Source organism: Gambusia affinis, linkage group LG19 (genome assembly GCF_019740435.1).
Source record: "Gambusia affinis linkage group LG19, SWU_Gaff_1.0, whole genome shotgun sequence".
Lineage (NCBI taxonomy): Eukaryota > Metazoa > Chordata > Actinopteri > Cyprinodontiformes > Poeciliidae > Gambusia > Gambusia affinis.
Window position 1 is genome coordinate 14474647 of NC_057886.1, and position 10978 is coordinate 14485624.

The window sequence follows — 10978 nt, forward strand, 5'->3', positions numbered from 1 at the left end:
GGAGGTTTTTGTCACACTGTGAATCACTGTGATACCCACTCTCCAGCAGAGCTATCCCATGTGCTACAGTAATAAACTGCAGAATCTCCTTCCTCCACACTGCTGATATGTAAACGGTAATCTGATGTTGACTGATGAGTTGCTGTGTGTCTTGAAGAGGGGAACCCAGTGTCATATGAGGGTGCACTCCAGCCATGATAAAACCTGAGCATATATAGAGGAACTTCTCCTGGGATCTGTCTGTACCATCGGGCAGCGCTGTCAGTAACACTCCCCAGGTTACAGTCCATGGTGGCCGTTTCTCCTTTCCTCACTGTCACAACAGGAGGTGTCTGTGTCACCACAGTTGCTCCTCTCACACCTGGAAATAACAAGATGACATGAAGTCAACAGTAACACACAGTCTGATGAATGAACTCCAGTCTGCAGTAAGTTACCTTTCATACATGTTAGAACAGTGATAAGAGTGCCGAGGATCCCCAGCATGTTGTCACTATGTGCTGAGAATGACCTTAGACCTTAGAAAGTGACCTTTCTGCTGATAGATGAGTTTAGAGGATGAGGAGAGGAGATGCTGAAGGAGGCATTTAATACAACACTGATACTTAGAGGAAGAGACAGGAGGAGGAGCTTCAGTCTTTTGTGGTTTTGATGACTTTTGACTCTAATAAAAAAATAAAAAAATGAATTTTCTTCTTGGAAACAACTGACATCATTTATGCTATTAACAGATGAATTCTTGTCTTAACTCCAAAGTTTTATAATGATGATTTTGATGACATTTGAGAAAATATCTTTCTTGCTTCTTTAGAGTTGTATGTTTTTATCATGTAAATTGCATAGCCTATTGCTGAAATGTGCTATACAAATAATCTTACCTTTCTTTAACAGAAAGATAAAGACAAATTGAAATCTTTCTCAATATGAAAGTGTTAGTAAGAAAGTAGTTGTGGTTTTTAACCATTTACTTTGCTTTCATTTTAAATTTTATCATTCATAGCAAACAGAATCAAAAACATCCATCAACTTTTGCTCAAACAGACTCAGGTACCCATTTATAAACATACTTAAGTACAAGTCACCTATTTACTGTTCTTGTTACTACAAATAACTAAAATAAATGTAAGCTAATAAGATCACAACCAACTTCAACATTTAAGACATTGCATGTCTTTTATTAATAGTTAATGGTCATGATACCTATAATTCAAATTTACAATGATTTAAAGATTCATTTTCTACAAAAGTTCTATGAGTTTTATGTCAGTAAAAAGTGATGTTTATTTTTTTAATACTTTTATCACTTTTTAAAGTGAAAAATTGAAATCAACTAAACACAAGTCTCAAGCGAGGATTGATCATTCCAGATGCTGTAAAGGTTAAAGTGTTAGTGACCTCTTGTTACCAAAACCATTTTACCTGTTCAACACAAAATCACAATGAGCAATTAAAAAATAATTTATGTCAAATACATAGCAGATCAGAAATGCATTTTTAATATTTTGTCATCTATCTACTCCTCCCTATTTGCTTCCAAAGGATCCAGTTACTGACCTCTCCTCCATTCTCATTACTTCCTGTAATAAGAATAGAGCCCAACTGACCACAACTTGAACTCTTGTGGTCAAGAGTTCAGGTTTCAGCTATCTGTTGAACTGCAAATATTTATTTTATGCTGTATGAAGTTTGCAGTGAGTCAAAACACAAACAATAAAACAACAAATATATACGAGCAAGAGGAGAGGAGGAGCTGCAGGAGGTGTCCAACATGATGCTGAATCTGGAATGATTGACAGGAGGAGAAGCTGTGATGACATCTGATCAAATCGTTTTAACAATATAGATTGTTGTTGCATGTTTGCTTTTTTATTTAACTTTCAAATATTTCTTTCATAAAATTGTGTCAATTTGAAGTTTGAACTTGTGATTCATTAAGTTTTCATGTTAAGATTAAAACCTCAGAGAGTGTTCCCTCTGAGACTTTAGTCTGATATTTACATATTGGGTAAAAAAAGCAGAGGAGGCCTGCAGGTGCATCCTGTAATAGAAGAGACTGAGTCATAATGCTTCACCGGGTTTGGAAAAAAGACCCTCAGTTCCACGTGTTCATCTTTTTTTTTCCCTCATCATTATGTGACACATTATGTGACTATCTTTAATATTTTGGACTGTTATATTGATGTTTAAGGAAAATCAAAATATTTGAAACTTCATGATGTTTCTATATTTAATAATATTTGAGTAAAAAACATACAATGTAAAAATATAAAAATAGATGAATAAGTATGGTGTATGGACACTTTTTAGTATCTTTCACAGCTAACAGCACAAACATCCCATTAGAGGCAAAATGTTTTACTTTGCTACAGCTACTCTTATTAATGTCTGGAAAAATACACATGAACTCACATTTCCACAGTTTATTAATGAAAAGAAAGCCAAGAGAACAATAGTTGTCAAGCACACTGAACAGAGAAGCAAGTTTTCTAAGTCTTGTAAAGAATAAACTGAATAAAAAGCAGATTATAAATGATGATTAAGATCTTCTGCTATTCTTCAGCAGGACATCCTGACTTGTTGATGGTTTTCTCTGCAGTCTGAGAACCCAAAGACACTTTACAGGCGTAAACCTTGTTCCCGTTCCAGTCTGATGTCTGGATGGACAGAGAACTGCTGATGTGGAAAGTCTGGTCTGGTTTCTGAACAGCAGTGCTGGTAGAGATCCCACTGCTTACTGGACTCCCATCAACCAACCAGTTCACATCAGCAAAAGGTCCAGACTGAGTGGACACACAGAGCAGAGTGGCTTTGTTGGACTGGAGCTCAGCCTTGGATGGAGGGAAAACGGTCAGGACAGGAGGAGGGAGAGTGGAGCCTGGAAGAAAATGAAGATAAATAAATAAATAAATACACAATTCAATCAACAACAAAGAACTACTTGGTCAAAACAGAGAATACAACTAACTTTAGTCATAGTCATAGTAGTCAACTGACAAATATGTTATTTAAGAACAAAAAAAAAAATTAATTCATACAGATGAAAATGTCAGTAATTCTAAAAAGGTTTCTGAAGTGCATAAACATGATAATGAATAATAAACAAGAGCAAAATACAGCATACAAAAGCTTATATATTATATATGACTGTTCTGAAGTTTATTCATTTCACAATTTACTAATTATTTTTATTCTCATTATTAGTTTGTGGATTTTTTATGCCGGCAGCTTTCTCTTTCTAAATATAATCTTTTTTTAAGTAACAAAATTTTAAAAATATGTATTTCAAAATTTAAATTAATATAATTAACATTTTTACTTCAATGTATTTACAAGAAAGATCAAATAAAACATGGATCCTGATGAGATTTCATTGCAAACAATAAACTTAAGAGCAGATTGTATGTGAATTCTTTGTTAGTTTATCAAGAACTACTTTTGGTTCAAAGATCAGAACAATTGTCTTAAACACAGTAGGAAGATGAGACCATATAGTAAATCATCAAAATCTACATTTTGATGATTTACTTTTGACACAAGATATACTAGATCATGACTTTAAATTACTATTGTTTACTTAAAGTTTTGGTTTAACGATATTTTTGTGAAAGCAAAACACAAATGATAAAAAAGATGAAAATAGCTTAAAACTTAAAACGTTTTGCAACACAAAAGTACAAAAGAGAAAAAAAAGAAATGTTATGTAATCTAAAAATAAAAAAAAGTCTTATTTTAAAGTAATTTAAACAAATCCTTACCTGTGACAATCAGCTTGGTTCCCGCTCCGAATACCACAGTGATTCAGTTTGTATACATCGTCGTACAAAAACCTTCTCATTGTTTCTGATGACGGAGTGGAAGTGAAACATCCTGCTGTGAGCAACTTTCACTGAAAACATCTCAGTCTCTTCATCATTCTGCTTTTATTAGAAAACACTAACTCACTTTGGTCTCTGTGGACATGTTTAAACAGTGGCAGTATGATTTATAGTAACAAATGTGTGTTGTTAACTGTTTAATGTTCAGATATTTGATCAGTTTGGGTGTTTGGGTTTTTGTCACACTGTGAATCATTGTGATACATATTCAGATGCAGAGTCATCCCATGTCTGACAGAAATACAGAGCAGAGTCTCCTGCTTCTGCCTGCTTAATAATGAACTGATAATCAATGTTTGATGATGATTTAGAGTTGAATCAGTCTGAAGAGAATCCTGTTCCAAAGTAAAGTGAACTGTCACCGTGATAAAAACGGAGAACATACTGAGGAACTCCACTGGGAACTTGTTTGTACCATCTGACAGAATTTCTATCATATCTCTGAATGTTGCAGTTTAGAACAACTTGTTGTCCTGCTGAGACTGTGACAACAGGATCCTGGGTCAATGTTATCGCTGCATCAACACCTGACAACACAAGGAGAAAAACAGTTGAATCAAAAGGTTTGAATGTATCATCTTAAATAGTCTGAGAAGAATCTCACATGTTAGAGCAGTGATGAGACTGCAGACGATCCCCAGCATGTTGTCAGTTTGTGATGTAAATCTTATTTTCTGTGTAGCTGAAAGGTGAGCAGGTTGGACTGAAAGGAGGAGAGAAACAGAGGCTTATAAAGACCCTGAGGATAAGAGAAGAGGAGGAGGAGATTCATGAATCAAATATTTAGACTTATTGTATATCCTGAAAGCCCAATTTGATTTTTGAACAGCTTGTTTAATTATTTAAAGTGTGTATTTTATTAGTGTTTACTGGTAAACTGATTTGAAATGATAATTGAATATGAATTGTTGTTTGTCAATGTTCTGGCCCTTTACTAGTCAGGTTATTTTTCTACCTTCAAATGGAAACTGAACAGAAGTGAAATAAACTGATGGTAAACTGATGGTACCTTTTTTTTTTTTTTTTTTTTTTTTACCCAATTCTCTTTTGACTTTTTTCCAGATTGTACTGGGAGGACATAACTGGACCCTCAAAAATACAGAGGACCACAAGAAACGTTGAAAATAAATGAAACCACTAAGAACTCTGACATGAAGTCTTGAGCAGACTTTTCAAACTTACATCTGGACATTCACATAAAACTCTATGAACATGTATTATTTTATATATATATGATAAAGAAACAAAACTGCTTAAAACAAATTTTACCGAAAAGATCTGCAGTAGCAAAATTGTAATACATTTTCTTCATGTCACCTTACTATCTGGTGAGTGGTTATTTATATTTTATATTTAAAAGGCAACCATTAAACAAGGGAGTTCACAATTTTAACAAATATATAATAAAGACAGAAACTGCTGAAATATGGATTGGATGACTTTATTATTCTTCACTCCAGCAGTTCACCATTTGTCAAAAAGCAGAAGTGTTTGTGTTGAGGTTTTTGTCATGGTATAAATCACTGTGTACGAACTCCTTTACAGAGCTGTCCCATGTTTTACAGTAATAAACTGCAGAGTCTTGCTCTTCTACATTGTTGATGATTAAACGATAATCTGTTGTGGACTGATGAGTTGATGTGAACCTTGGAGATGAAAACCCAGAACCATAGTTTGGTGCACTATCGCTACGATAGAAAGACAGCACCCACTGTGGAACTCCACCTGGAATCTGTTTGTACCAAAGAACACGATAGTTACTAACGCTCCCCAGGTTACAGTCCATGGTGGCTGTCTCTCCTTTCCTCACTGTCAGAACTGGAGGTTTCTGTGTCACAACCGTCACACCGCTCACACCTGCAAACAACAAGATGACATGAAGTTAAGAGAAACCCAAAGATTGATTAATCCAGCATTAAGTCCAATCTGCAGTAAGTCATCCTCCTTACATGTTAGAGCAATGAAGAGAGTGAAGAATATCCCCAGCATGGTGTCAGTGTGTGATTCAAAGATGTAAAATGATCTTTCTGCTGACAGATGAGTTTAGTGGATGAGGAGAGGAGGTGTTGGAGGAAACATTTAATATATGAGTGAAAATAAGAGGGACTGGCAGGAGGAGGAGCATTACTTTTGCATGTAGTCATCTTGACTTATTGTATAACTCTAAAGATAAGTAGTTTATTGTTAGAACTTAACTACTTAAACCATTAAACTAGTCTTTGGTCAAAAAGAAAAATTCATGAGTTAGATTTTATCATTTATTTAAAAGATATTGTTTTCTGATTGTGTGAGCATTAGATATACTAATACAGTGAATACACACCACTTGTGTCCATCATTAGAACTTAAATTAAGGTCAACTTTGTTGTTCAAGGATTGTATAAGACACCTCAATAAAGATTATTGAGGTGTTGTTTTAATTTATTAAAAAATGTTACTTGTTAGCAAATTTAATATTTTTTATTTTACTGTTTTCTTGATTTCCAGAGCACCATGTCTATAGAGGTTGTCCCAGCCTGGTAGAGGGTGAGCAGTCCAACACACATGAAGACCTGCTGCCGTTTAATTCTCAGTCCAGTTCTGGATCATCAGTCTGTTTTGGTAAAAATCCAACCAGAACAAACTTCTATGGTAAGAACTATAGATCTGATTTCCATTTTTTAAGGTAACTGTATGGGGGTCTATTTGGCTCAGGGTTTAAATAAGGTAAGGCGAAAACCTGACATCTGAAATAAAAAGTAAAGGAGACCAACAGTTTAACATATTTTATGTTTATGAACTAAATTTGTTATGACTTGGATTTCTGAAACAAGAGTTCAAAATGAAGTGACTGGATTATGTTCATATGAGGACTGTTATAATGTGGGTTTGTACAGTTTCTGCCTCCTTTCTTCAAAAAGCAGAATGTTTATGTTGAGGTTTTTGTCATAGTGATATGTACTCACTGGCAGAGCTGTCCCATGTGCTACAGTAATAAACTGCAGACTCTCCTTCAACATTGCTAATTCTAAAACAATAATCTGAGTTTAACACACAATCAACTGTGAATTTGGGGGAAGAGGAACCTGAACCAAACTTTGGAGAGCTCCAGTCCTTTTAAAAATTTAGAACAAAGTGAGGAATTGCTCCTGGGATCTGTTTGTAGAAACGTGGTCCATCAGCAGCTGAGTTACAGTCCATGGTGGCTGTCTCTCCTTTCCTCACCGTAGCTTCTATCAACAACATCGCATGGTAAAAATTTAAAGCTGTTTCACAATTTCTTTGCCTCGTTTACTGTTTTTTCTTTTATAGTGTTTAGATGTTTTCAATAACCTCCACTTCTACATTGCTTTGTAATAAGCACTTTCATATGAAGTTCAAATACTCTGCCTGTTCTTCTTCTTTGCTTTACAGATCTAAGACGAGAAGTTTCTCCACTCCCAAAATTCGCTTGTTTTGTCATGTGCTTATAATAATAACAGTTTATTACAATACTTCCATGATAATTCTGTTTAAAACTGTTCATAACATTACATAACTTAAAATAAGAATATTTATCACTCAAAAAAATGGAGCAATGCAAAGCATTAGAAACATTAAGAGGCCCAACATTGACTGTTAGGCTGTAACATCCAATGTCCTGTGGGCCTCAGTTTATACTTCTAATCCTATATAAAAAAATATAACAGTAATTGACATTTAATTTGGTAGAAATTGACTACCAAATTAACATATTTAGGATATAGGATATTGTGATTTGTATTCCATCATGGTTACACAAAAAAGGTTTTACAGCTGTGAAAGTTCCAATATTTATTTTCACTTTACCAAGAACTGATGCAGAATCCTCCTGTTGTGACAGTGAGGAAAAGAAAGTCAGTCATCATAGACAGTAACCAGGGATTTGTTGCTAACATATTTCATATGTCAATGTATGAAAAGTATCTCTGTATTGTCTTATTGTGAGAACTTTTGTTGTGGCAAAAATACAAATAATATAACCACTTTTATTTGTGCTCTGACTCAATAATGATATTTACAGAATCTTTCAAGGAGATTTGTACTTATAAAAATAATATAGGAAAGGTAAGACTAAAAATCAGTACATTAGAAATTAAAGCTTACAGTTGGTAGATTTTCTATCAGTAGTGACACAATTATTAATGTTTTTTATTTTATAAAACTTTAAATGTTAAATAAAATTGTGATTATATAATTTTAACAATTATATCATAAAGACTGTAACTGTAAAAAATAAAGAACGGATTCCCTTATTATTCTTCACTCCAGCAGTTCACCATTTGTCAAAAAGCAGAAGTGTTTGTGTTGAGGTTTTTGTCATGGTATAAATCACTGTGTATGTACTCCTTTACAGAGCTGTCCCATGTTTTGCAGTAATAAACTGCAGAGTCTTGCTCTTCTACATTGTTGATGATTAAACAATAATCTGTTGTGGACTGATGAGTTGATGTGAACCTTGGAGATGAAAACCCAGAACCATAGCTTGGTGCACTATTCCAATGATAGAAAGACAGCACCCACTGTGGAGCTCCTCCTGGAATCTGTTTGTACCAATAAACAGTACTATCAACAGTCCCCAGGTTACAGTCCATGGTGGCTGTCTCTCCTTTTCTCACTGTTACAATTGGAGGCTTCTGTGTCAGCACCGTTGCACCGCTCACACCTGCAAACAACAAGATGATATGAAGTCCAAAGAAACACACAGACTGAGTAATCTAACATTGGCTCCAATTTGCAGTAAGTCATCCTCCTTACATGTCAGAGCAGTGATGAGAGTGAAGAGGGTCCCCAGCATGATGTCAGTGTTATTTGAACTTACTGCTAACAGATGAGAATTCAGAGGATGAGGAGAGGAGGTGCTGAAGGAGTCCTTTAATATGTGACTGAAAATGAGAGGGACTGACAGGAGGAGGAGACTGCTAAATGCTGTATTGAAGTGTTTTTCAGTTTACATCTTCGGTAAACAGAAGTATTTGACGTGGTTTAAACACATGTTCACTGCTGACATTATTTTTGGACTTTGGAAGGAAATCAAAGAGTCCATACTGGTCTTGTAGAAGTGAAGCAGTCTGCTTTTTCTTAATGGTTTTAACTTGCTCCACATGTAGATGTTTAGATTTCAAGCATATTGGAGTGATGTGATGAAAGATTGAAAGTGATAATTTATTGCTTGCTCAAGTTTGCTTGATTGTCAGCATTGCTTGTGTAGAATTTTATCTTTAAATTGGATTAAATCCATGACTTAAACTTAAATTACTGGCAACAAATATTACAATGATATGAGCAATTCATATATGAGAATATGTAGAATTCATTGATCCTATCCCTTTCTAAGTTATTTCTAATTTTGTTTGTGAATTGATGATATTTCCTTATGTAATTTTCCTAACATCAGATAAATTATTGAACCTGGCAGAAAAGTGAGGATGAAGTCCACTTTCATCTGAATATAAATATTCTACTTTTAGTCATTTCTGTGTATTTTAAAATTTAACATGGCAAAAAAAAAAAAAATGCATGTCAAACACATACATAAACACAATGGTTTATCTCTAATTTTGGATAGGACATTTGAATTGGACTCAATGATACAAAGTTACAAAGTTCCACACTGTCACAGTAAGAGATATATTTTCATACTGAAACATTTAAGTATGACCTCTACATACCTAAAGCTCCTCCTCCCTCCTGTCAGTCTGATATTAAATGCCTCCTTCAGCACCTCCTCTTCATCTTCTAAACTCTCATCTGTCGGCTGTAAAGTCACTTTACAACTCCAACATTAATCTCAGCTCACACTGACATCATGCTGGTGACCCTCTGCGCTCTTATCACTGCTCTAACATGTAAGACGAGATCTCATGATGGAATCATCAGACTTTATCCATATTTTAACTGTCATTTCATTGTTTCCAGGTGTGAGTGGTGTGACAGTGGTGACACAGACGCCTCCTGTTGTGACAGTGAGGAAAGGAGAAACGGCCACCATGGACTGTAACCTGGGGAGTGTTACTGACAGCAGTGCCCGATGGTACAGACAGATCCCAGGAGAAGTTCCTCTATATATGCTCAGGTTTTATCATGGCATGAGTGCACCAAATTATGAGACTGGGTTTCCATCTACAAGACACACATCCACTCATCAGTCAACATCAGATTACCGTTTGCATATCAGCAGTGTGGAGGAAGGAGATTCTGCAGTTTATTACTGTAACACATGGGATGACTCTGCTAAAGAGTGGGTATCACAGTGATTCACAGTGTGACAAAAACCTCCTCAATAACACTTCTGCTTTTTCTCTCCCTAATACAAAAACCAAGTGGAGCCTCCAGTAATAACTTCATCCAACACACAGCGTAAATGTTTTCAGCATTTAAACTCTTTAAAGTGTTTTTTATTAATAAATAAAACTAGCAAGTATTACATTATGTCTACAAAATTATTTACTTAATCTTACTTAAACAGTATAATAACAAATATCTCTTATATGTCACAAGTCTAAAAAAAATACATATTGCACAAATCTTAAGCTCACATTAAAACTGTCTAACTCTAAATATTAACCAATAAAATAAACAGAAAATATGTTAAAGGTCAAGAAAAAAACCTAACCAGTCTAAAATATGTTTTATGAAGATTTTATCAAAATTCCTTAATGATAATTTAATATCTGGAACAGAGATTATGTTATCATTAAGTTACGTGTTGAACGTTCCAAATACTGTTGAAACTTAAGTTCTTAATTTACATGAAAGTTTAATCATGGAGATGATGTCTGCAGCTGCATCCTGTGAGAACAGAGAATGAGGTGTAGATAGGTGATGCTTCATTGACAGGAGATGAAAATTCAGTTTCTTCTTTTCTTTAAAGTATTTTACACCACTAAACCAGATTCTTACTAATTAATATTCTCTGTTTTTAGTACAAATTTTAGACTTAATCTTACTCTGTTACAAAAACGTTTTAGATTACAATGAGTTAAATCGTGTTTTTTGTTTCTTCAAATTATGAAATTAAAAAGAAATATTTCATTTATGATTGAGGCTGTTGTGTTTAGCTTCTATCAACATCGCATGGCAAAAATTTAAAGCTGTTTCACAAT

General features: G+C 34.5%; 1 protein-coding gene and 2 gene segments (V, D, J or C); 1 reads left to right on the forward strand and 2 right to left on the reverse strand.

Moving 5' to 3' along the window:
• Positions 1–23: 23 nt before the first annotated feature.
• Positions 24–529, reverse strand: LOC122821994. The segment is given in 2 exon segments: positions 24–361; positions 438–529. Coding segments are annotated over 2 exon segments (387 nt in total).
• Positions 530–2443: 1914 nt separating this feature from the next.
• On the reverse strand, positions 2444–5916 carry LOC122821880 (immunoglobulin lambda-1 light chain-like). The gene is made up of 4 exons (XM_044100176.1): positions 5825–5916; positions 5407–5732; positions 3756–3789; positions 2444–2875 (listed from the first exon to the last, which is right to left on the reverse strand). The coding sequence occupies exons 1-4, from the start codon at positions 5862–5864 to the stop codon at positions 2550–2552; spliced, it is 726 nt and encodes a 241-aa protein (XP_043956111.1). The 5' UTR covers positions 5865–5916; the 3' UTR covers positions 2444–2549.
• Positions 5917–9625: 3709 nt separating this feature from the next.
• LOC122821883 lies at positions 9626–10201 on the forward strand. The segment is given in 2 exon segments: positions 9626–9721; positions 9792–10201. Coding segments are annotated over 2 exon segments (378 nt in total).
• The last annotated feature ends 777 nt before the right edge of the window (positions 10202–10978 follow it).

Bases quoted from the DNA above. Each gene is read 5' to 3' on its own strand.
- LOC122821880 (XM_044100176.1), bottom strand. From the start codon at position 5,864: ATGCTGGGGATATTCTTCACTCTCTTCATTGCTCTAACAT. The intron at 5,733-5,824 runs GTAAGGAGGATG...TGTTGTTTGCAG, and splicing joins TCTCTTCATTGCTCTAACAT to GTGTGAGCGGTGTGACGGTT. The intron at 2,876-3,755 runs GTAAGGATTTGT...ATTTTCTTCCAG, and splicing joins AACCAAGCTGATTGTCACAG to GCTCCACTCTCCCTCCTCCT.